At 41.7% G+C, this 26,873-nt stretch overlaps 1 protein-coding gene across 2 annotated transcripts in view; it reads left to right on the forward strand.

Moving 5' to 3' along the window:
• The first annotated feature begins 451 nt into the window (after positions 1-451).
• Dtnbp1 (dystrobrevin binding protein 1) overlaps positions 452-26,873 on the forward strand; it is a 108,074-nt gene continuing 81,652 nt past the window's right edge. The window contains exons 1-4 of one of the 2 annotated variants that reach the window (XM_070024533.1): positions 452-646; positions 11,386-11,439; positions 12,728-12,778; positions 26,532-26,592. In XM_070024533.1, coding sequence (XP_069880634.1) covers positions 591-646; positions 11,386-11,439; positions 12,728-12,778; positions 26,532-26,592 — 222 coding nt within the window. In that variant the 5' untranslated portion in view covers positions 452-590. Of the gene's footprint in view, positions 647-7,441; positions 7,519-11,385; positions 11,440-12,727; positions 12,779-26,531; positions 26,593-26,873 lie in introns of those variants that run through there. The other variant, XM_070024534.1, reaches the window with a different exon arrangement.

Here is a 26,873-nt window from a genome sequence, read left to right on the forward strand (position 1 = left end):
TGAGGCCGTTGATTAGTACTGCTAATTAACAATTCGTTGAGGATTAAACAGGAAAGCGGGGCTTAGAGTGGCTGACCACCCCAAAGTCAGAGTCTGAAGGAGGGGACTAGATCCAGGGGCCCAAAGTCCCGAAAACGGTTTCTTACGGCCAGGGCGAAAAGATGATCCAGTTCTGTCCCAGACCGTAAACTACATCTAGCTGGAGGAGCCTTCGACTTAACGCATCCTTTCACGAAGCCACCTGTAAATAGAAAAAAACCGAGAAGGCCCCGGCTCTGCTCGGACGCGGCCCGCCCTTCCCCGCAACCCAGGCCAGCGCGCTCCACGGCGCCTGCGCGGGCCTGGCGCGCGGCGGGGGCGGGGCCGGGGCGAGGGCGCGCGGCGGGGGCGGGGCCGGCGCGAGGGCGCGCGGCCGGCCGGCGCGCGTGGCGGACGCGGAAGACGCGGGGGTTTGCGGGGTGAGGGGCGAGGGCCGGCCGTGGGACTGCGGGGTAGTGACAGGTGCGGGACCCAGCCCGCTGGCAGCCGAGCGGGGCGGTACCGGAGGAGCGCGGCGGCTGAGGCGGGGAGACGCGGCGGCGGCGGCGGCGATGCTGGAGACGCTGCGCGAGCGGCTGCTGAGCGTGCAGCAGGATTTCACCTCCGGGTGGGTACGCGGGGGGCGACCGGCAGGGCCCCAGGGTGTGCGGGGGTCGGCGGGGGGAGCGGGGCTGGCCCCGAGACGGCCTCCTCCGGCCCGCCGAGGGGGAACGAACTTGCCCGCGCGTCCCGCGGCGCACGGTGAAAACTGGGGCCGGGGCCGGGGGGGGGGGGGTCGGCCCGGGGGCGGGGCGCGTCGGGGTGCGGGGACCTCCCCTCCCGGCCCTCCCGCCGCAGAGGCCCGCGGAGGACGCCTGTCCCGGGACCGGCGGGCTCCGCTCCCCCTCCACCCCTCTTACCCCCCCCCCCCGCATCCCCACTTCCCGACACCTCCGCCCGCTCGGCCTGGGGGTTCCCGGATACTCCCGGGGGCTCCGGGCGCCCCGCTCCGGGCGCGGCCTAACCCGCCCTCCGCTCCACCTTTGCCCCAGTGAAGGAATGGGGCCAGACAAACCGCAACTGTAGCTCCACTGTTCTTAACCCGGCGCCCAGGACCTTTGGCTGGGAGCCTCCCAAAACTTCGGAGGCCCCTGCACACCCCCCCCCCCCTTCCCCAGGCCGAGTATCACTGAAGCTAATGAAGTCAGCGGTGAAGTTGTGCAAGGTCTCCAGGTCATTCCACTGCAGGCGCGCTGCCGCTTCACACCACGCTGTCCTGCCAGTTACTCAATGCTCTCTGGCCTCATTTTACTGCTTGTGCGACTGTAAAACTAGGCGGACGGTGCTTGCTTCATAGCATTGCCACGATTTTGTAAAACCCTCTACTTAGTGCTTCGTTCAGGTTTTCCATTGCTTGAGAAAACGTGTCACCTTTATCAAGGCTCTGCTACCTTTTACTTACATGGCCTTTCAGAGCGTATTTTGAATATCATGTCATCTTAGTTATACTGTTTTAAATTATGAATTGGAAGGATGTCAGCTTTCAACTTTTAAAAATTTTATTTTTTGTCCTTCAGCTCTTCAGCCCAAGGCTAGCATTCTACCACTTGAGCCACAGCACCATTTTCGGTTTTCAGGTGGTTTATTGGAGAGTAGAGTCTCAGGGACTTTCCTGTCTGGGCTGGCTTTGAACTGTGATCCTCAGACCTCAGCCTCTTGAGTAGCTAGGATTACAGGCATGAGCCACCAGCACCCGGCAGCTTTTAACTTTTTATCTCATGTAGCATCTAAAAATGTTTCTACTGTTACTGAATAGGAACTGGCAAATACTTGAACATGTAGAACATATAGAGCACTTTTGATTATTTTGATTCATGTTCTTAATATTAATAATAGGTGCCTAAGGATTTCATTAATGACTGTCATTGAGGCTCACATTTTTCTTCTCCCTATTTAGGAAAAGTACATAATTTCTTTTCTGAGTGTAAATTTAAAACTGGTGTGACCCTGGCCAAGTAGAATGAAATAAGATCCATCTGGGTACACTCCTGCTACAAGCCCGGAGGAATCATTGGTAGAACAGCCCCCACCTTGTTGGTTGCTGTAAGTGTATATCACCTGGTTGTTTCAGAAACTCTTCTTGTTTCTGATCTTGCTTAAAATGTTTCTTGCATAATACTGACTACTCCGGAAGTTGAGATCTGAGGATCACGGTTGTAAGCCATCCCAAGCAGGAAAGTCCATGAGATTCTTTATCTCCAATTAACCACCAGAAGACCAGAAGAGATGCTAGGGCCCAAAGTGGTAGAGGGCTAGCCTTAAGCAGAAAAAGCTCAGGGACAGTGCCCAGGTCCTGAGTTCAAGCCCCACGACAGACCAAAAGAAAAAGTTTCTTGCTTAGGATGTAGACTTTGGATTGACCAAGCGTACACCATCCTGGGAGATCTGGATAACCCTAAAGGTTTAGGGTTTAGAGGGAGGAGCCCAGGGGCTCTGTTTAGAACCCCTCCCAAGCCGATGGCATAGTGGCAGCCAGTTTAGAATTAGGTATCCTGCTGGACATGATGGCACATGTCTGTTTTCCCAGACCTTAGAACCCTTAGTAAGGTGAAAGCAAAAGGGTTGAAAAATGGGCTAGCTTGTGCAACATAGCAACCCCCCTCTTCACAACCCCCTGCAAAAAACAAAAACTTGCTGAGAGGGCTGTATTCCAGATTGGCTGCTTCTTTGTGCAGGTCACTTGGCTGACTGTCCATGTACACCACTGGCCTGTTACCTGGCAGGAAAAACTTCCAAGTTAGCCAGCTGCCCTAACCTCTGAACACTTTTCTTTAGGTCCTCAGTTTCCTGCACAATTCTCACTAAGGAGAAAACAACATGAAAACTGCTTAATCAATTTTGGGAAACTCTTCCATATTCAACTTGAAATCTCCCTATTTTAAATGTTTGAAAACTTTTCCTTTCTAAGAAAAAATTAAACAGAATGTATATGTGTCTCTTGAAAAAGAAGCCAAGGGACTCAGATGAGAGAGGCCAGTTGCCTCCCAAACTGAAATTGGACCTTACACTCCTGTAGGAGCGGTGGTGTAGAGCACATGTTGAGCAGCCAGAGAAGCTGCCTTCTAAAGGAATGTTCCAAGTCTCATATTCAGGTTTCTCCAGGCAATCAATGAATAGCCTCATAGTTTTCTGAAGTACGGCATGGCTAGTATTGATCCTGCAGCTATCCAGAGTGTCATCCTCTTCAGCTTTTATGCTCATTTTCGGAAAGCTCATATAAGTGTAGTTTAAAGCTCGAGGCAGTTTTTTTTTTAGTGAAGAAGGACCATCTCAGTTTCATAAAAATGTCATGTAAGTGGTAAAAACATGTCCAGTGACCATTCAGATTTAGAAAACCTGCACCTTGCAGTCATGTTTTTTAAAAGGCAGGGTAGAAAGTACTGATGGTTTAGAGACACCACATGTCTCTAGATTTGTGGCCTTTGTTTTGGGGTGCTAGGGATAGAACCCAGGGCCTCACACATGCCAAGCAAGTGCTTTGCCATTGAGCTGCTGCATCCCAATATCCTTGTGGTCTGTTTTGTAAAATTTTAGTCAAACTAACACTGAGCCAACTACTACTGCGATTCTGTCACTTTTCTTCCTGCCCTAAGTGGGTGTTGGACAGCTGAAAGACCCCACAGTTCTCTGCCTCATATAGAGGTTTCACCCCCACTCCCCCCACCGAGTTCTCATTTGATTTCACTCAGTCAAAATTCTGCAGCCTTTACATGACTCAAATAGCTCATCCTCCCCCATCCCCCTTAAACTCAGAGGGAAACTTTTGGATGTATAGAAGCACATATTTCAGTTGAGTCTTATTTTTAACCTCTTGAGTATCTATGACAAAAGGCCCCAGAACTGAGATATTCAAGCATGTGAAACCCTTCAGGGAATTGAAAACCTGATTTATTGAAGGTTTAAGCTGCTTGCCATCATAGGCTGTTGGTTCCTTGTAATGCTGTGGTTCCCGTTTCCTCACCTGGTTCAAAATTGGCACAGAGAAGAGGATACAGTCATTAGATTCAGTGTGGTCAGTTGGTGAAGTTTTGCTTGACTTTTCTAGGATCTGACTCTCTCCTTCCTTCCCTACTTCCCACCTTCCTACTGATCCTCTTCCCTCCCCCAGTCTTTTTCAGTGCTAGGGGTTGAACCCAGATTTTTGCTTTTGTATGCTAGATAGGGAAGAACCCAGTTTTTTGCTTTTGTATGCTAGATAGGGAAGTAATTACTGGGGCTTGAACCCAGCATCTAGGCACTGTCCCTGAGCTATTGGCTGATATTCTACCAGTTGAGCCACAACTCCACTTCCAGCTTTTTGGTAATTGGAGATAAGAGTATCATGGACTTTCCTGCCCCATCTGGGTTTGAACTTCAATCCTCAGAGCTCAGCCTCCTTGAATAACTAGAATTACAACTGTGAGCCACTGGTGCTCAGCTAGGCACTAGTCCTATTTTCATAAAAGCTTTAAAAGGGCTTGGGACACCATGCCCTCTTGTTTTCCTATTGTGTACTAAGTAGTATCTGTATATTAGCCTGATTTCCTGGAGTGACTAAGATGACAGAAAGTATCTGCCCTCTGTATGCCCTAGGCTGGTGGTAATATGAAACCGTAGAGTGAACTGAAAAAGATAGAAGTGAGAGTTGGAGTGGGATACTCAAGAGGTAGAGTGCTTGCCTGGAATTCTAGAGGCCCTGATTCGGTCCCCAGTAACCTACGTGCATGGAGGGGGTAGATAGACAGACAAACAGGAGAGAAGGAGGGAAGGAAAAAGATACAAGTGGCTTGGTATATGAACTCTGGAATATGCATTTGTAGAAGTGTTCAAAGAAGAAAGGGATTCTCAACTGGGCCTGGAAGAATGAGGAGTGATTGTAATAGATTGAGGTTTAGAGCATTGTAGAGATGGAAGCACTTGTGGGAGGGTCAGCTAGGAAGAATGCTCTGCAGTTCTTAATAATATAGATTCCTCAGTGCCTTATTTATCAAATATTTCTTTCTTCTTCTTCTTCTTCTTCTTCTTTTTTTTTTTTTTTTTTTTTTGGTAGAGGGCTTGAAGTCAGGGCTTGAATCTGAGCTCTTTTATTTACTCTACCACTCTACCACTTTGAGCTACAGCTTCACTTCTGGTTTTCTGGTGGTTAATTGGGGATGAGAGTCTCATGGGAACTTATCTGCCTGGTCAGGCTTTGAAGCATTTGAAGCATGATCCTCAGATCCCAGCCTCCTGAATAGCTAGGATTACAGGTGTGAGACATCACTGCCTGGCCTTTGAGATATTTTTTGATATATACATGGTGATACTTGGGTTTGAGTTCAGTCCTTTATTGTTTGAACCACACTCCAGCCTTTTTTGCTTTATTTTTCAGGTAGAGTATTATGCTTTTGCTCAGGGCTGGCTTTGCACTTTGATCCTCCTGCCACTGTAGCTAGAGTTTCAGGCTTGTTCCACCTCACTCTTGGCTTGTTTTTTTAGATAGGGTCTTACTAACTTTGTTTATGCTGGACTTAAACCATGACTGTCTCATCTACACCTCCCATGTAGCTGGGATTATAGGTATATGCCACTATACCTGTCTTCAAGTGCTTACTTTGTGCCAGGCACTATTTAAGTCCTGGGAATAGAGCAGAGCACAACTGGACAGCAACTAAATTCCCTACTCTCATACTGAAAGTATGAGACCAGAGGTCTTACTCTTGCTAAAAATTAAGGGAGAGAGTTGTGTGTTTTTTGGAAAAATATTCTGTATTTCTGAATGAGTAACTCAGGAGTCAGTGTAGTAAGATTAGTGGTGGGTAACAGCTGTAAGTATAAGTATGGGTCAGTTCAGTGATGAGGTGGCCATGCCAGGAGAAATTTAGAGAAGTGGAGGCATGTGGCAGGCAGTGGGTATTTTTTTTTTTTTTCTGGTCGTGGGGCTTGAACTCTGTGCCTGGGCACTGTCCCTCAGTTTTTCAGCTCAAGGCAAGCACTCTACCACTTGAACCACAGCACCACTTTGGGTTTTCTGGTGGTTTATTTGAAATAAGAGTCTCATGGACTTTCCTGCCCTAGCTGGCGTTGAGCTGTGATCCTCTGATCTCAGCCTCCTGAGTAGGATTACAGACGTGAGCCACCTGCGCCCAGCCAGTGTATGTATTTGTCAGCAGTGAGATGTGGAAGATTGAAGAAGGCACAGGATTGATAATTGATTTTGGAGTGTCTTACATAAGTGAGGTCACATGTCAACATACAAGAATAAAAATAGGTTTGAGGAAAAAGAACCGTTGATCATAAATTGATATAAGATAGCAGCTTGGTACTTAAAACAGTTGAAAATTAAAGATTTCGCTCGGAGGTCAGACCTAACGCCATATATTTGACAATAATTAAACTATCATTGCCAGGTAGAAGAGCAAAAATAGTTTAAATTATACTCCCTTTTTTTGCAGCTTTGATGTAAGTTTCTCAAGCTTTGGAGTTTAAAGCTCATTTGTACTTTTGAGTGTGATTAATGCTGTTTTACTTTTTCACTGATCTTGTTTGAGAGAAGAGAGAGTTGATAAACACTAACATGAAAATGTGATACACTAGATTTGTAAACAAATTAAAGTGAAAATAATGCAAGTTACTCAGGCTGAGACCTGAGTATTACAGTTCAAAGCTAGCCCAGACAAGAAAGTCTTTGATACTCTTATCTCCAACTACCAAAAAGCCGGAAGTAGAGCTATGGTCTAGTGGTAGAGCACTAGCCTCGAGAAAAAAAACCCAAAAAACAAACTCAGGGACAGAGCCTAGGCCCTGAGCCCCAGGACTGGCAATAATACTAATCAAAATAATAATAATATAGCTTCAACATAAATCAAAGGAATTGAGTCTTAACAGGGCTGAGACATTTTTATGGTGTTTTAAAGCAATTATATTTTCTAACAGTTGATTAATATGGACAGATTGGGAATTGAGGTACACATAGTGAAATGCTGTCCAGGTCACCCCATGTGTATGAATCTGCTAAGCAGAACCGCTCATCTCTGCTCCCTGCGTCACTCTTTCAAGTTTGTGTCTTAAGTACTTTTGAGGATTACCTCCATTCCTTCAAGGCTTCCATTTTAGTATTTTCTCCATAGCTTGAAGGAATAAATATTCTGGTGTCAAATTAAGGTTAAGTCTCTGGAGCAGTCAAAAAATAAAGCTATATTGAACTGTTATTACGAATTTGAGGTTTGGCGCTTTGAATCTGGCAGTGGGCATAAGTAGAAAATTATTGTTGGACAATCATTTAATCACTTAAATATATATATATATATATATATATATATATATATAAATGCACTCACATAGTAACAGTTCTGTTTTCCTGCAGGTTTTGGTGTAGGGAAAAAATCTGAGAATGGGCCAAAGAAAGCCTTTTTGTAGGACCTAGGACATTAAGACCTCTACTATGTTTCACCTTGATCCAGTAATATACATGGCTTTTTGGTAATAAATTTTATTATACTTTTCATTTAGATCTCTATAGTGTCTCAGAATGCCACCCAGGTCTTATTTGGAAATTAATTTTTGGCAAGTTTTTATGGTTTAACCTAATGTGACTGCTTTACATTTGAGGAAACTGAGGTATTCCCTCAGAGCAGTATTTCTTCCCAGTGTGTCAGGACATTGTAGAACACTAAATAGACTTTATTACTGAGCTCCTCCTTCCTTGAACAGGATCTCAGTGTGAGACAAGTAATCAGAGTTGTTTTAAAAATAAACATGATAGACCATTTTCAGTTGTTCTAGTTTTTAAGGATGTATTTGAGAACAGACTTTTATTATTTTTTTTATTAAATATGTTTAACCTTAAATTTTCATAAAATTTTTTTTTTTGGGTCCGGTCCTGGGGCCTGAACTCTGGGCCTGGGCGCTGTCCCTCAGCTCTTCAGCTCAAGGCTAGCACTCTACCACTTGAGCCACAGTGCCACTTCTGGCTTTTTTCTTTTTGCTTATGTGGTTCTGAGGAATCAAACCCAGGACATCATGCATACAAGGCAAGTGCTTTACCACTGAGCCACCTTCCCAGCCCCATAAAATATTTTTTTGTGTGTGCTGTTCCTGGGGCTTGAACTCAGGGCTGTGAGCTGCTTTTGCTCAAGACTAGCAGTCTATCTCTTGAGCCACAGATATACTTCCAGCTTTTTCTGAGTAGTTTATTGAAGATAAGAGTCTCATGGACTTTCCTTCCAGGTTGGTTTTGAACTGCCATCCTCAGGTCTCAGCCTCCTGAGTAGCTAGGATTATAGGTATAAGACATAAGTGCCTGACAATATTCTTATTTTTTATTTTATTTTATTTATTTATTTATTTATTTATTTATTTATTTGGGTCCAGTCGTGGGGCCTGAACTCTGGGCCTGGGCACTGTCCCTCAGCTCTTCAGCTCAAGGCTAGTGCTCTACCACTTGAGCCACAGCGCCACTTCTGGCTTTTTTTCTTTTTGCTTATGTGGTGCTGGGGAATCGAACCCAGGGCCTCAGGCATGCAAGGCAAGCGCTCTACCACTGAGCTACCTTCCCAGCCCAATATTCTTATTTTTTAATGCGAGTATTCTTACCTTTAAAATAATAACTGGAGACATGGCTCAGATGCTAGCATGTCTTTTTACTAGCTTTAAGCCTTGAGTTCAAACCCTAGTACCACTGGGGGAAAAAGTGATTTAACCCTCCATCTTTTTCTCTCCTGAAATTCTTGGGTCTTTCCAATGTATCTCTTGTTACATTGTTTTCTCCAACAATTTCTATCCTGAATTTTGACATTGCCAATTTATTTGGGAGATGGTGTGGTAGAAAAAGAATAAAAGACTATTTTTTATTATTTTTAAAGCTTCAAATATACACAGAAATAGGATTATACAAAGAATCCATTACTCATGGCTTATACTCAACAGTTTTCAGATACTGCCATATTTTCTTGGTCTTGTCCTTTATAAGTAAATCTCAGACTTGGGCATTTCACCTCTCATATTAGTCTGTTTTGCTAAAAATACATCTACAAAAATATCATAGCTAATAAAATTAACATTAATTCCTTGATATTTATCAACTGCCCAGGCTATAATCAGATTTCCTTTGTTCTTAGACTTTTTTTTACAGTTGGTTTATTCATATACAGATCAGATAAGTGCTACCCATTTTGTTTGGTTAAAGACCAATTTTTAAAGCAGATGGCTGTTAAGGAGCCACAAGGGAAAGCTCTTATTGCATCTTCTAGCAGTTTTATTTTCAACTCCTTGTGACTCTTCTCCTTTCCCTTTATCCAGATTAGCTCTTTGTCTTTGCGGTAAGGATAGGAGGGCACCTCCAACTTGGTATGTTCCATTTGAGAAGTTAAAAGTTTATTTTAGAAATACACATTTGAAAAACCAACCTCAAGATGTGCTAGATTATTTAATTACAGTGGGCTAAAGAGAATCTTGGCAATTCTCTTTCGACACCTATCTGTCATCTGTCACTAAAAACGATCGTGGAATTGAGAGTGATGTACTGCTGTGTATCACTCTCCTAGGATAATTTCCCGAGTTGTTATGACTAATGTTTTTCTCAGATTTCAGAGTGGAAATGTAGAGTAGGCCTCTAAAAATGTCTTTCCCTAGTTTTTAATCTTTGCTTAAGCAATATTTATTAGTTTCCAACGTAGGCTTGGGCATTTACATTGTTTCCTTGAGAAAAATAAGAGGTATGTAATTTCCTAGACTAGCGAAATACACATATTAGTCATGTTAAATTGCTGAAATGTCTAAACATTGCAGAGAAATTAAGCTCATCAATACTTTTTCTTTGAAAAATATTATAGAGTAATAAAAAGTTCTTTTATGAAATTTGTATTCCAGAATGATGACAAAAATGCATTTGTTCAAAAATCCCCATCAGGTATTATTGACAAAAATGAAATCTTAGGTCAGGGCCTGCATGTAAGTTTGTATAGGTTGCACATTCTTGGGTGCAAGGGGTGAGGCATTGGGTGTGGCTCATGGCAATAAAAGGTCTTGAAGGAGGAACACTCAGTTCTTTTTTTAACAAGGTAAAGCCTTTATAGGGGTTAGCAATGTTGCTGTGGCCTCTGTTTCTGCCTCTATTTAGAAATCAGTATTGCTAAGTAATTAAGAATATGTACAATAGTATCTCATTGTATGAAATTTTCTCTTGTACTTACTGACAAGCTCAATTTTGAAGAGTCTACAACCAGAATAAAGTAAAATGGGACCAGTATAGTGAGAATAAATTGTATAGTCTGTCAACATCATATTTTACATTTAAGAAAGCCTGCTAATGTTTTATGTATGCTTCTAGCCCATTTATGTGTTTTCTAGCCCAGTCATTTGCTCTAGTCATAAAGCTGGCAGAAGCAGGACATGATCCTGATACCCATTTGACCAAAAGTAGAATTAGAAAATACATACATGCATGCACACATGCATGCACATATGCATATACGCACATGTGTATAGTGCCCAAACTCTCACTGTGGGCTGGCTTCAGGTTAGCAACTGAAGATGAATTTCTTGTCAGGAACATGTGAGGAAAGTACTGTTTTGTTGCTCAATACCCCAGCTGGTGGTCATAGTAATAAACCATTGTCATCAGAAAATGTTAATTGGGGTACATAAAATCCTTTTTAATGAAGTTTGTAGTGTATTTCAGAAAGCTCCTTCCTTAATCAGTGGAAATTTCAATAATGTGTGTGCTTATAAAGAAATTTGAGGGCTGGGAAGGTAGCTCAGTGGTAGAGTTCTTGCCTTGCATGCATGAGGCCCTGGGTTTGATTCCTCAGCACCCATAAGAAAAAAGAAAAAAGCCAGAAATGGCGCTGTGGCTCAAGAGGTAGAGCACTAGCCGTGAGCTAAATTGCTGAAGGACAGCGCCCAGGCCCAGAGTTCAGGCCCCACGACCGGACTCCCCCACCCCCCCAAAAAAAAGAAAAAGAAATTTAAGTGCTTGATACAGTATCTGGGAAGCATAAAGTATGCTGCATATATGTGTTAACTTTGTTACTGTACCTGTGTGAACCACTGCTTTTCTAATGACACCAGATAAGTTAAGATTTCTCCCTACCAACCACATTTATAGGTTTGTTTGTCATTTTAAGAAAGGTTTTGGGGGGAGTAAAAATACAAATATTGCTACTTGCTTTTCCCTTTGTAGCTAATCTACTGCAGACTCTCAAATATTTGTTACTTGTATAGATGCTTAATTCTTGCTTAAAATAAAATGGAACATATGCCACTTAAAATTACTAGAGAAACTTGTGATTGAAAATCTTTAGACCTATAATATTAAAAATCTTTAGACCTATGCTTGTTCTATTACAGGTTGAAGACTTTAAGTGACAAGTCAAGAGAAGCGAAAGTAAAAAGCAAACCCAGGTAAAGTTGTGCTAAGATTTTAATTTATTATATCTTGAATGTTGTACAATTTTTGGTTGAATTTATAATAGTAAAAATACTTATAGGTTTTAGGTCTATTGAGTTTATCTGATTACAAAACAATACATTTTTCTAAATTTTGTAACATGGGAAATTTCTCTGACAAAATTGTGAAATTGTTGAAAAATGGTCAAGTACAGTTGTTTCACATTGACAATCATTAGGTGTTATTTAATCACAGTTGATTTGTGTATTAAGACCAGAGTGAAGGGCCTACATCAATGAAAAGTAAATTTTTATAAAGCAGAAGTTGGCAAGTGAGTCTCTTTGTGTTCTTTAAAGTGAGTCCTTTAACAGGCTTTATCTGGAAATACTGTTAATTGTGCTGGATTTTAATGTTGTTACTAAAGCATGTGACCAAATTAACTTTGAACTCTTGAGCTTTGATCTTGCCTACTTACTCATTACATTAAAATATGTTTAAGTTCAATCTTCAAACGGTTATTCAAGAGGATTAAAATTCAACATTTTAAAGTATTTATTGTTACTATATGCAAAAGATAATCTTCAGAACAAAGTGACAGTTGTATATTACTCATTAACACTAAAATACTAGCCAGGAGCCAGTGGCTCACACCTGTAATCCTAGCTACTCAGGAGGCTGAGATATGAGAATCATGGTTCAAAGCCAGCTCGGGCAGGCAACTCCATGAAACTCTTATCTCCAATAAACCATCAGAAAGCCGGAAGTGGTGCTGTAGCTCAAGTGGTAGAGTGCTAGCCTTGAGCTGAAGAGCTGAGGGACAGCGCTCAGGCCCAGAGTTCAAGCCCCACGAAAAAAATCTTTCTAAAAGTTTAAATAAATTATTATTAGTGATTTTAAAATATTTTATGTCATAATTCACAATGCCAGAAATCTCATGTGGAACTTTTTTTTTTCAATTTGACTAAATCATAAACAATTTTTTGTTTTGTTTGTTTTTTGCATGGGTCCTGGGGCTTGAACTCAGGGCCTGGGCTCTGCCCCTGAGTTTTTTTGCTCAAGGTTAGTAATATTCTACCACTTAAGCCACAGCTCTACTTCCTTTTTTTAATTATTATTTTTCTTTTGGTTTTTGTTTTTTGGTGCTTAATTGCAGATAAGAATCCCATGAACTCTTCTACCTGGGTGGGCTTCAAATCATGATCCTCAGATCTCATCCTCCTAGGTAACTAGGATTACAGATGTGAGCCATCAGTACCTGGCAGTCATAAACAATTTCAATAAAATAAGTGTTTCTTTTGGCAGGACTGTTGCATACTTGCCGAAATACGCCGCTGGACTAGAGTTACTTAGCAGGTAAATGTTTTTCCTTTAGAGAGGAAAGTTATATTTTTAACAATGTAGATTATTATTAACAATTGTCTAAAAGCACAATTTTATAGTGATTCAAAAGCCTTTTTTCCCTGAAAGCTTTTACTTTTCAGTGGCTAGTATGAAGACTATTCAGACTTTAGACAGATCATGATTGTATTTAGTAGTAGGTACTTTATCATGTACATTTGTGATATATATTCCCTTCCTTCCTTCCTTCCTTCCTTCCTTCCTTCCTTCCTTCCTTCCTTCCTTCCTTCCTTCCTTCCTTCCTTCCATTTTTTTTTTTTTTTGGCCAATCCTGGGCCTTGAGCTCAGGGCCTGTTTAAGGTTAGTGCTCTACCACTTAAGCATAACACCTCTTCTGGCTTTTTCTGAGTAGCTTATCAGAGATAAGAGTCTCGTGGACTTTTCTGCCTGGGCTGGCTTTGAACAGTGATCCTCAGATCTCAGTCTCTTGAGCTATTGGTGCCCGACTCACTTTTTTTTTTTTTAATAGAAACAAAGCCGAGTGCTTGTGGCTCAGGCGTGTAATCCTAGCTGCTCAGGAGGCTGAAATCTGAGGATCACCATTCAAAGCCAGCCCGGGCAGGAAACTGTGTGAGACTCTTACCTCCAATTAACCACCAGAAAATGGAAGAGGCGCTGTGGCTCAAGTGGTAGAGTGCTACCTTGAGCTGAAGAGCTCAGGGTCAGCACCCAGGCCCAGAGTTCACGCCCCATGACCTTAAAAAAAAAAAAAAAAGAACCTTTTTTTTTTTTTTAAATTGTGAAAATACCATACAGAGGGGTTACAATTGCATGGGAAGTTTCTTTTTTTTAAGACAGGCTTTTACTCCATAGGCCAGGCTAAAGTTGTATGCCATCTCATACTGATAAATACTACCAACATGAGTGAAACTTTAAAACATTATGCCCAATGAAGGGAACTAGCACAAAAGGAAATAGCACATACAATTCCATTTATATAGAAATGTCCAGAAGAGGTAAAACATAGAGACAAAAGGTAGATTAGGGGGCTGGGAAGGTGGCTTAGTGGTAGAGTGCTTGCCTTGCGTGCATGAGGCCATGGGTTCGATTTCTCAGCACCATATAAGCAGAAAAAGCCAGAAATGGTGCTGTGGCTCAAGTGGTGGAGTGCTAGCTTTGAGCTGAAGAACTGAGGGACAGCGCCCAGACCCAGAGATCAGGCCCAGGACTGAAAAAAAAAAAAAAGATTAGTGGTTATCAACATTTGGAGGAGGTAGGGAAATGGGTAATGACTGTCAATGAGTATGTTGTTTGTTTTTTAAGAGTTAGTTTGATACTTGTATAACTTTGTGTATGTGCTAAGAACTACTGAATTATATGCTTTAAAATGCTGAATTTTGTGGTCCATCCCTTACACCAGAGTTACTATAAAAATATGCATATGTTTCTGTTATGTGAAGTTCTCTGTAACTCATCATCTGACAGCTGTGTGGTAAAGATGTGTGCAGTATACCATCATTAGTACCTTTTTGCTTTCTCGTCTCTTTATGTAGAGATTTTTCTTGTTTGAGATGAAAAGTATTTCTTTTTTTGGGGGGGTGGGGAGTCCAGTCGTGGGGCCTGAACTCTGGGCATGGGCGCTGTCCCTCAGCTCTTCAGCTCAAGGCTATCGCTCTACCACTTGAGCTACAGTGCAACTTCTGGCTTTTTTCTTTTTGCTTATGTGGTGCTGAGGAATCGAACCCAGGCCTCAGGCATGCAAGGCAAGCGCTCTACCACTGAGCCACCTTCCCAGCCCCATGAAAAGTATTTCATAACAGTTTTCTGCTTGGTTTTCTTGAGTGAACAACAAAAATGAACAAGTAAAGAAGTATAGTAAAAAACTTATCAGTGATGCAATGTTTGTTTTCTCTTATTGAGATGTCTCACCATCTCTCTTCTCCCTCCTTCTCTCCCTCCTCTTTCCCTCCCTCTCTCTTTCATTCCCATCTGCTTTCTTTCTCCCTCTCCCCCCTGTATATTCACCCATTGATGGATACTTGGGTTGTTTCTGCTTTTTAGCTGTTGTGAATAATGCAGCCATGAACATGGGTGTGCGACTTTTTTTTGAGGCTCTGCTTTTAGTTCTAGGTTTATACTGAGATGTGGGGTTGTTGGATCATATGATCCAATTTTAAATTGCAAGGACTGTTTTCTTCTTGGACATTTGTTGCACTTGTTGGTCCTCATAATAGTGGCCTCTTAGGTTCTGTTCATTTTCCTTCAATCCTCTTTTTATTCAGTCTTGACAATTTCAGATGTCCAACTTTAAGAATGCTGACTCTTCTGCCTGTTCACATTTGCTTTTGAATCTCTGGTAAATCTTTCAGTTCTATACTTTTCATCTCTAAGATTTCCTACAGATTCCTTCCTGTTTTCTCTTTGTCAGCATTATCATTTTTCTTGATTTTTGTCTATGTCAGCTTTGAACAGCTTTAAATGGTTGTTCTAAAATGTTTATAAATTCACCCCCTGCTGTTTCTCAGGGAGGGCTGTGTTTTTTTTGTCAGTTCATTGTTTTGTAGGGTTTTCATTCCTGTTTTGATTTGTTTTGGTGTTTTTCTTGTCTCCTTTGTGATTTTTTTTAAGTTTAAAATTCGACATTTGAATTATATATAGGGAAGTTCAGGTTATCCCCTTTCTCAGGGTTTTCTACTTTGTATTTAATTGTTGTAATGTCTCTGTGCTGGTGTTCCCTTTGAGATGTAAACTTAGTCTCCCTCAAGATTTTTCTGAGCCTCTACTTTTTATTTGGCCAAATGTGGTGATGTTAAATTTTGCTATATAAGTGGTTCTCTTTGAATTTCCTAGTCTTCAAATGTCTGCCTTCCAAAGAAGAAAATAAAGAAATTGAGAGACCAAAACCTTTAACATCTGCTCAAGTCTCTAACAGGAGTAACAAGCATCTTATACCAGTGGCTGCCTGTGTCTCCCTGATCATCAGCAGCAGCTGCTGGTGACTGGAGTACAGATCCCAGTAACTAGAAGATGAAGTTCTCATTGTCCACCATGGCTCCAACAGGGCAGCTTTGGGAACATGGCTGCTGCCATGAGGGTCAGGTGATGATGGATAGCTGCTACTCTGCTAAAAACAGACCAAAGTTAACCAGTTATTATCCAAAATCCATCTCAGTTTTTCCATGTAAAACTGAGCAAACCTTTGATTAGGGAAGGCTCTGTTAGTGCAGTGTGGTTAAGATAAGACAGATGCCTCTTATTTCCTACTCGTATACCTCTAAGTCATAACTTTCTAAACAGGTCCCATGGTTTCCCTTATTTGCAATAACTAGTATATGTCTCAGTCAACCAGAAAAGGTCAGATGAGTTGATGTTAGGGGAATGAACCCCAAGATAAGTATTCAAATGTTTTTTTTTTCCTTTCATGCAATTGTTTCTAACATATTTACAAGATGATTTCTATGTTGGTTTGTATGTCCCTCCACCACGATATAACCCCTGCTTTCACTGTATTTGATGTTGGTATAATTTGTGGAGGAGAAGGGAAAAAACAAATCATTGAACTAGGAATACAGGTGGACCCATTGCAACAATGAGATGTATAAATAGTTATGTCGAAAAATGAACTTTACAACTCTGGGGGGGGGGGGAGGGAAATGGGAAGGGATGGGAAGGGGAAACAACGAGGAGGCAACAATGCTTGATAAGAAATGTACTCGTTATCTTGCCCATGTAATTGTAACTCCTCTGTATGGTATTCTCACAATAAAAAAAATAACTTTCAAAACAGTATAGTACACAACAGTTAAGAATTAGCCTCCAAATTTTTATAGCTCTGTTGCTTTATAATTAGCACATTGTTTTGTCTACCCTACAAGGTAAATTAACATGCATGTGGGGACCTGCCTCTGTTATTGTGAACTTCTCTACTAATTAGTAGATAGAGAATATGAATGAATGCATTATCCAATCACAAATGTGGTTTCTTCTTCAATTTTTAATCACTTACATGTAATTTTTTTTTATTGTAAAGATACTATACAGAGGGTTACATTTACATGAGTGAGGTAATGAGTACACTTCCTCTTGAACATTGTTACCCCCTCCATTGTTTTCCCCCTACCATCCCCTCCCTCCCTCCCTTCCCCCAGGTTCTTTTTTTTTTTTATTGTGATTAAGTGATTACATAATTTCCGGAAATTCACAGTATTGTGGAATAATGATGCTCATTTAAAGTCACAAGTTCATTCTAACTTTCCTGGAGCAAATTGTCTATCACAGTCTGTAATATATAACGGTGCTCACATGTTATATACCATATATGTGATCAGCAGCATGGGGATATTTGGTAGTGGTTCAACCAGATGAGTGGGAGTTCTTTGTTTCTTAAGTCCTGTTAGTTTTGTCATATCACCTAACATTTTGGATTTAGCATCCACTTATCAGGGAGACCATGTACTGTTTGTCTCTTTGTTCTTGGCTTACCTCGCTCAACATGATTCCTTCTAGCTCCATCCATATCCCTGCAAATGCCATTATTTTGTCATTTCTAATGGCTGCATAATATTCCATTGTGTATAGATACCACAATTTTTGGATCCATTCATCTGTGGTGGGGCATCTAGGTTGTTTCCATATCCTAGCTATTGCGAACAGTGCTGCAATAAACATGGAGGTGCACGTGTCCTTGTATATTGGTTCCTGTTGTTCAGGGTAGATGCCTAGAAGTGGTATGACTGGGTCGTAAGGGAGGCCAATCTTTAGCTTTCTAAGGACCCTCCAGACTGCTTTCCAAAGTGGTTGTATAAGTGTACATTCCCACCAGCAGTGTAATAGCGTTCCTCGTTCTCCACATCCCCTCCAGCATTTGTCGTTGGCTGATTTGTGGATGTGGGACATTCTGACTGGGGTAAGGTGGTATCTCAGGGTTGTCTTTATTTGCATTTCCTTCACCACCAGGGATGATGAACATTTCCTCGTGTGTTTTTTTGCCATTTTTATTTCTTCATTTGAGAAGTCCCTCTTTAGTTCCCTTGCCCATTTAGTAATTGGTTTGTTAGGTTTGGGAGGGATTAGTTTCTTGAGTTCCCTGTATATACAGGATGTTAACCCCTTGTCTGATATATTGCTGGTAAATATTTTTTCCCAATTAGTTGTTGTCTTTCTAGCTTGGTTGCGATAGCTTTATCTGTGCAGAAGCTTTTTATTTTAAGGTAGTCCCATTTGTCGAGTCTCTCTCCAATTTGTTGTGACCCTGGGACTCTGTTCAGGAAGTTCCTTCCTGTGCCTATTAGTTCAAGTGTGTCTCCTACTCTGTCCTGCAGTAGTTTCAGAGATTCAGGTTTAATGTTAAGGTCTTTAATCCATTTTGAGTTGATGTTGGTGCATGGTGATAGGCTGGGGTCCACTTTTAGTTTTCTGCATGTGGCTGCCCAGTTTTCCCAGCACCAGCGGTTGAAGAGGCTGTGTTTCTTCCATTGTATGTCTTTGGCTCCTTTGTCGAATATCAGCTGGCTGTAGGCCTGTGGATTTATTTCTGGATCTTCTATTCTGTTCCATTGGTCTTCGGGTCTGTTTTTGTGCCAGTACCATGCTGTCTTTGTTATTATAGCTCTGTAGTAGAGTTTGAAGTTCGGCATGGATAGCCCTCCCATATTGTCTTTATCCCCTAGAATTGTTTTGGCTATTCTAGGTCTTTTGTTGTTCCATATGAATTTTTGGACTGTTTTCTGTATTTCAGTGATGTACATCATTGGGATTTTAATAGGAATTGGGTTGAATTTGTATATTAGTTTTGGAAGTATTACCATCTTTACTATATTAAGTCGGCCTATCCAGGAGCATGGGAGGTCTTTCCATTTCCTAGTGTCTTCTGCAATTTCTTTCTTTAATTTTTTATAGTTCTCATTAAATAGTTCTTTTACATCTTTGGTTAGGTTAATTCCTAAATATTTTATTTTTTGGGAGGTTATTGTGAATGGGGTTGCTCCCTTTATTTCCCTCTCTTCCTGTACATTATCAGTGTATAGGAAGGCAACTGACTTTTGTGGGTTTATTTTGTATCCTGCTATTTTGCCGAAGTGATTTATGATTTCTAAGAGTTTGGGGATGGAGTTTTTGGGATCGTGGAGGTATAGTATCATGTCGTCTGCAAAAAGGGATAGTTTAACTTCTTCTTTCCCTATGCGGATCCCTTTAATGTCTTTTTCTTGCCTTATTGCCCTGGCTAAGGGTTCTAGGACTATATTGAAGAGGAGTGGAGACAGTGGGCATCCTTGCCTTGTTCCTGATTTTAGGAGAATTGGTTGTAGCTTTTCCCCATTAAGTATAATATTGGCTATTGGTCTGTCATAAATGGCTTTTATTGTTTTTAGAAATGTTCCTTCTATTCCTATTTTCTCCAGAGCTTTTAGCATGAATGAATGTTGAATTTTGTCAAAGGCCTTTTCTGCATCTGTGGCGATAATCATGTGATTCTTGACCTTGGCTCTGTTGATATGTTGGATTACATTTATTGACTTACGTATGTTAAACCATCCCTGTGTCTCTGGGATGAAGCCTACCTGGTCATAGTGAATTATTTTTTTTATGTGTTTCTGGATTCTGTTAGCTAGAATCTTGTTAAGGATCTTTGCATCTGTGTTCATCAAGGAGATTGGCCTGTAATTCTCCTTTTTGGTTGGGTCTTTGCCTGGTTTGGGGATGAGTATGATATTGGCTTCATAGAATGAGTTTGGGATAGCTCCTTCCTTCTCTATTTCTCTGAAGAGCTTGAGGAGTATGGGTATTAGTTCTTGTTTAAAGGTCTTACAGAATTCTGCTGTGAATCCATCTGGTCCTGGGCTTTTTTTTGTTGGAAGACTTTTGATAGCTTCCTGTATCTCATTATAGGATATTGGCTTATTTAATTGGTTAACTTCTTCTTTGCTCAGTTTGGGCAACTTGTATTTCTCTAAAAATGCATCTGTTTCTGCCCGATTTTCTTCCTTTAGAGAGTATAGCTTTTGAAAGTAGTCTGTTAGAATTGTTTGGATATCTTGGGTACATGTTGTGATGTTTCCCGTGGCATCCCTAATCCTATTGATATGGGTTTCCTCTCTTCTTTTTTTAATTAATCTAGCCAATGGGCCATCAATTTTGTTTATTTTTTCAAAGAACCAGCTTTTTGTTTGGTTTATTTTGGTTATGGTTTTCTGATTTTCTAATTGGTTAATCTCTGCTTTTAATTTGGTTATCTGGCTTCGTCTAGTAGCTTTAGGTCCCATTTTTTCTTGTTTTTCTAGCTGTTTTAATTGCAACATGAGATTATTTACTTGGTCTGTCTCCATTCTCTTGATGTGGGCACTGAGGGCAATAAATTTGCCCCTCAGGACTGCTTTTGCTGTGTCCCACAAGTTTCTTTGTGAGGTGTTTTCATTTTCATTGAGTTGTAGGAAATGCTTTATTTCTTCTCTGATCTCTTCTGTTATCCAGGCATTGTTAAGGAGTGTGCTGTTCAATTTCCATGTATTAGAGAAATTTCTGCAGTATGCTTTGTTATTGAGAGCTAGCTTGATTCCACTGTGGTCAGATAGGACACAGGGGATTATGTCGATCCCTTTGTATTTGCTTAAGTTCCTTGCATGAACTATGATATGGTCTATTTTGGAGAAAGTTCCGTGAGCTGCTGAGAAGAATGTGTACTGTGTTGTTTTAGGGTGAAATACTCGGTAGATGTCAGTTAATTCCGCTTGGAGTATGGCCTCTCTTAATTTGGTGGCTTCTTTGCCAATCCTCTGGTTGGTAGACCTGTCCTTTGGTGAGAGTGGTGTGTTAAAGTCTCCTAGTATTATCATATTGGGATCTATTTTATTCTGTAAGTTTGAGAGCATTTGTTTGACATATCTGGGTGCACCAATATTTGGGGCATATAAGTTGATGATGGTTATATCCTCCTCTTGGATTGTTCCCTTTATTAATATGTAGTGTCCGTCCTTGTCTTTCTGTACTGATTTTAATGAAAAGTTTATTTTGTCAGATATCAGGATAGTTACACCTGCTTTCTTACTGGGGGCGTTTGATTGGTAGATCCTTTTCCACCTCTTCACTCTGAGTTTGTTTGTATGTTTGGCTGAGAGGTGGGTTTCCTGAAGGCAACAGATGGATAGGTCTTGTTTTCTGATCCAGTCCTCAGTTCGTTTTCTTTTAATTGGCGAATTCAGCCCATTTATATTAAGAGAAAGTATAGAGAGATGCATTGTTGTCCCTGCCATTCCATTTTCCTAAGTTTTTCTTCTTTCCTTTCCTCCTGTGCTTGCTCAGTTAGACTTTGAGTAACGCCTGTTTGGGGCAGGCCCCAGTTCCTGGTTGCTTTCTTCAGGTTGTGTCCCCCCTCTTAGAATTCTTTGTAATGCTGGCTTAATGTTTATGTATTCATTTAGTTTTTCTTTGCTATTAAAAGTTTTCATTTCTCCATCGAATGTGAATGCTAGCTTTGCCGGGTATATTAGTCTGGGTTGGCAGTTATTGGCTCTCAGGGCTCGTATGGTGCTTTCCCAGGCTTTTCTTGCATTCATTGTTTGTGTGGAGAGATCTGCAGTGATTCTTATTTTTTTCCCGTTGTAGTATAGCTCCTTCTTCATTTTTGCTGCATGCAGGATTGTTTCCTTATTATTCAGATCTATCATTTTTACTATAATGTGTCTAGAAGTGTTTCTCCTGGGGTCTTGCTTGTTGGGTGTTTGATAAGCTTTTGTGATGTAGTTAAGATGGTCGTTTTTGAGGTGGGGAAAATTTTCATTGATTATATTGTTAAATAGGTGTTGCATTCCCTTGCTCTGGAATTCCTCACCTTCGTCCACTCCGATTATGCGAAGGTTAAATTTTTTAGCATTATCTGCTTGCTCTTGAATTTCCCTTTGGTTTAATTTGAGTGATTTTTCCATATCTGTCACTTTTTGGTCCAGTTGGTGTATTCTGTCTTCTGTATCTGACACTCTACCTTTCATTTCATTCACTCTGTTGACAGTGGCTTCTATTGTGGTTTGCATGGAGGAAATGGATCCCTTTATGGATTCAATGTTGGTTCTCAGAGTACTGATCTCACCTCTCAATGAGGTATGCATTACCTCTAATTTGGTGTTTATCTCACTTCTTACTGAGGTTTGTGCAGCTTCTATTTTTGCATGCATCTCTTGTTTGATACCCTGTATCTCTTTTGATAGATCATCCTTGTGCTCTTTCAATTTCTGATCAATTTCTCGTTTTATTTCTTGAGTCATTGCCTCCAGCAACCCTTGGATGTAGCTTTTGTCTTCCATTCCTGCTTTGCTCCCACTGGGGCTCTCCCCTGCGTGGCTGCTGGCTTTTGAGGTGAGCTTGCTGTCCTGGGTGGTGGTAAACCTTGTGATTTTTCTCTGTGATTTTCGCATGGAGGTTCAGGAGACTGCTCTTCAATTTTGTTTTGGTGTGTCTGTCTTTGCTTGGTTGCTGATTCTGTATTGGTAGAGAGAGTCTGTGCCTGATCTGGGTTCTGTTGGGAGCCTATTTCCAGCTGCTATTCTGACTTAGGATTCTCAGCTCTCTGCTGTAGATTGCTGGCAGTTCCCGCCTTTGGAAGGGTTGAGCAGCCTAGACTGCTTGTGTTTGCTCCTACGGGTGCTCTTGTGAAGAACAGATGCTCTGGATGCACTCTCCCAAATACTGGAGTCTGCTATGGGCTCCTGATGTGTTTTTGTTTGTTTGTTTTGGGCTGGTTGTGGGCTTGAACTCTAGGTTTGGGTGCTGTCCCTCAGCTCTTCAGCTCAAGGCTGGCACCCTACCATTTGAGCCACAGTACCACTTCTGACCCTTTTTGCTTTTGTGATGCTGAGGAATCAGATCCAGGGCCTCATACATCCAAGACTATCACTCTATTGCTGAGCCGCCTTAACAGTCTGAGCTCCTGCTTACTATCAGGTGCTGGCAGCCTGTGTTGCCCAATTCCCAGTCTAGGTTATATGGGTGGAGTTTTGGTGGGGTTTGGGCTTCTCTTGTCCTGGGCCTCCAGGTCTTTTGTGGTCACAGGCGTGCTTCCCGGGGGAGTGTTGTTTCCTGGTTTTCTCCCCTCTGTTGAGGCGTATGCTCAGCTTTTTACTTCAGTTGGGAGGAGTTGGTCGTGTTGTTCAGGCGCCGGATCCCCGGGCCTGGTTCCGGCCCCAGCCTGGAGCGCGCTCGTTAGGCCTGTGCTGATATGTATACCACCTAGGTTATGCAGCCTGGAGCGCACTCGTTAGGCCTGTGCTGATGTGTATACCACCTAGGTTATACAGCCTGGGGGACACAGTTCAAATTTCTACTGTTGGTAGTCTTGACCCAGGGGCACTGTTCCTGGCTTGGACATTTAAGCTCCCTTCCAGGGGCGCTCTTGCTCTAGCCTGGCCAGCTGAGTGTGCTCCACGGGCTGGTGGAGCTCTCAAACAGTTCCCAGTTTTAGTGGGTCCTGTGGTCCAGGTGTTGGGGTAGGGAGTCTAGGTCAGGGTCTGGGGATTCCCTCCAGCTCTGGTCTCCCTTGAGGGATACACTTCCCCTGTGGGGTACTCACCCTGGAGCTGGTTGTTTCTGTGTGGTGTAGGTCGTTAGTTGTTGCAATCCGAGTTCAGTTGGGGTGGTTGCGGGCTGGGTTGGGCGGTGGTGGTTCTGTGTGATTCTTTTCTGTCTCTGCCTCTGTCGAAGCTGTCAGGTCAAAAGTGTCCATGCTCAGGCAGCTTCTTCGCGGTGCCTCTGGGCCCCCGGGCAGCCCTGCCGTGTCGTTGCGATCACAATCGGGTGGGTGGTCTGCCGACAGGTCCCTTTGTCACGCTGCTGGTGCCTAGAGGCTTTGGCGGGATGGAGCCTCTCTGCTCCGGTGGAGAGTGAGGAGTGGGGGTGGGATCCTCGTGGAGACTCCCGGCTGGTAGGTTTCTCTGTTCCTGGCGATCTGCTGTTCTGCAAACCGGTACCTGGTGATCTGCAGGCGTCCCCCTGTGTCTCTGGGGCTCCCGCAGCCCCCGCTGGGCCGACTGGCCGGCGGCTTGGCGCACTGCTGCGCGGCCAGTAAAGGTTGGGGGAGGGGTCTTCGCTTTTCTCTGTTCTGAAATTCTTCTTTTCCTCTCTTTCTTTTTTTGTTATTCTCCGCCTCTGGTTTTTCTCTGAGTGTTCGTCTTTTTGTTGTTGTCGTCGGTCTCTTGGGGAGATTAAGCGTTGGAACTCGAACTCTCTTTTTGGTTGGAGAAAGCCGTGGCGTTTCCCTACTGCCCCATCGCCATCTTGGTCCCCCCTCAACTGTTAGTATTTTTAAAGTGCTCGGTAAAGTTGGAGAACTGCTACTGTGCTAGAAAGTTCTTCATCAACATTTTCCACCCCTGCTCTTAGTTCTGTTATCCTGAGCGAGGCTGTGAATTCACTGACTCGCTAAGCGCCTAGAGCTGGGAGCAAATTGGTACCGCAATGCAAGTCTCAGCTCCCACACATCTTGCGGCAGAGGAGCAGAGGTCACTCGGGCCCCCAGGAGCGCCGCAAGCACCGCCCAGGTCCTTACATGTAATTTTAAAGATATTTGAAAACAGGAAAATTGAAGGAGTTTATGTCCAGGGTTTGCTTTGTAGATTTCAGCAGGCAAATTCCTTAGCAGGCGTGAATTTTTTTAATGGCAGATTGGCAGTTAATGATATGTAGGGCTGAATAACAAGTCTTTGTGGTATAGTACATACCTTTCAAACAGTGCTCAGTGCCATGGGACAAGAGAAGAGAGAGTGGTTGGTCAATCTAGATTATTATTGAAGAAATGCCAAATGAAGCAGGAAAATCACAAACCAGATGCTAAACTGGGAAAGTTGACATGAGGCAAAGTGATATATAATAGCAGGGAGGGCGTGGAAAGCCTGTATATGAGGGAAAGAGGAAGTGATGGTAGGTAATTAATGACCTGGTGTCTAAATGTCAATTGATGATTCATTGTCTTTCTATTGATTGAGAAAGTAAATAGGAAGTTTTGCCATTAATCTCTGAATTTGAAATTTAAAATGAGCATTCCTTTATTCATAGTCCTATTATTTAGTAAGTCCTATGTGCTAGGTACTGGGACAGAAAGGTAAAGAAGTAAAATTCACCCTAGCCCCTCCGGTACCTAACAATTCCTGACATTCAGTAAATACTTGTTGAATTTAATAGACACTTACACAATGTGATATACCAGAGAAAATTAGCTGGCAGTGATAGAGCTACATTAATTGTGTGACTTTCTGCATTGTTTTTCATGGCACATAGGTGCTGGAAACAGTCCATTAGGATTATCAGATTGACTTTTCCATTTAAATTCAATAGGAAAAAAAGTCTTTTCATGACTAGACATTCTTAAAATACACATTCCTAGTTAGACAACTACATTTTGATAGATAGAATTTTAGAAATTATGGAAAATCAAGTTATACATCAGCCTATCTGAATAAATTATACATATATATCATTACATTTTAATTTTGAGATAATTTCAGATTTTGGAGAAAGTTGCAGAAGCAGGGAGTATGGCTCAAACCATAGAGTGCCTAGAATAAGAATTTCAGCATCCCCAGTGTTAGTATTTCGTATAACTATAGTATAGTGATTAAAGCCAGGAAATTAGCATTGACAAATGCTTTACTCCAAACCTTACTCAGATGTCATCTGCTCTCTAGCTGACATCCTTTTTTTTCTGGACCAAGATCAAATCCAGAACTGTGCATGTTTAGTCACTGTGACCTTTTTTTTTTTTTTTTTTTGTCGGTCGTGGGGCCTGAACTCTGGGCCTGGGCGCTGTCCCTCAGCTCTTCAGCCCAGGGCTAGTGCTCTACCACTAGAGCACAGTGCCACTTCTGGCTTTTTCTGCTTATGTGGTGCTGAGGAATCGAACCCAGCGCCTCATACATGCAAGGCAAGCACTCTACCACAGAGCTACCTTCCTAGCCTCTCACTATGACTTTTATCTGGAACAGTCTTTCATGACATTTGCAAACAGTACTGATCGCTATTTTGCAAATTCTTTCATTAATTTGGATCTTTCTCTTTTCTGCTGAGTAAATTTACGTCAGTGCCTTTTGTGTATTAATGCATTGTTAGGTGACATAAACTGAAGGTTTTATTTTGGCTCGGTTGCAGAGAGTTCACTCTACCATACCCTGGAGAGAGTGTTGGAGCAGAGAAATTCATATTATGCTGGCGACAAAGCAGAGAAAAAGGGAGACAAGAAAGGACTGGCATTAAGATACCTTTATTCTCTGACCTACTTCTTCCAGCTATGTTCTTGGAGGATGGCTCCAAGAATTTCCAGACTCTCAAAATAGTGCCAATTGCTAGGAACTGAGCATTCAACACGGTGAACCTCTGACTGTGTTTTATATGCGGATGTTAGGATGGAGAATACCAGAAGAGTCATTTTGTGCATTTCTGAGTATATCATGTTAGGAGGCAGATGATGACTGACATCTCATTACCATTGAGAATAATTTTGATCACTTGGTTAGAGAATCTGCCAGGTTTCTCCTCCTCTGGCTTTTCTCCCCATTTTAGTTAGTTGAGTATTCTGCAGGGAGACACTTTGAGACTAAGTGTCTCTTCAAATCATTCTGTCTTTGGCCATTGGAAGGAAGCATATAAGTTGATTTCTGTGTCCTTGTAAATGTCTCATTAATTTTTTACTTTCTCCTTTTTGGAACTCCAATATGTTACAGGTTCATCTTTAGATAGTATGTCTTTTTAATGTGTGCTTGAATTTTGAATCATTTTTTGCTCTTCCTAGGTATGAGGACACATGGGCTGCACTACACAGAAGAGCAAAAGAATGTGCACATGCTGGGGAGGTAAGAGATAGCTGATCTTATAAAGCTTTTTTCAGAGTTAACTGTTTAGTTTTTAAAGGTTAAATTTATAATTGTAAAATGTTTTATAGAAAATACCTGAAGGTGAATTTAGCAGTTGATTATGAAACTTCCTGTGCATTTTTTATGGCTTCTCAGATAATTCAGTTAGGCTCAAGAGTTCATAACTTTCATTCAGGTACATACAATTTTTTTTAGGTATAATGTTTTAAATGAAGTTTAATGACTGTACAGTATATGCATATTATAAGATAGAATCCCAT

This window comes from Dipodomys merriami, unplaced genomic scaffold, assembly GCF_024711535.1.
Source record: "Dipodomys merriami isolate MVZ:Mamm:240054 unplaced genomic scaffold, mDipMer1.0.p SCAF_16, whole genome shotgun sequence".
Taxonomy (NCBI): domain Eukaryota; kingdom Metazoa; phylum Chordata; class Mammalia; order Rodentia; family Heteromyidae; genus Dipodomys; species Dipodomys merriami.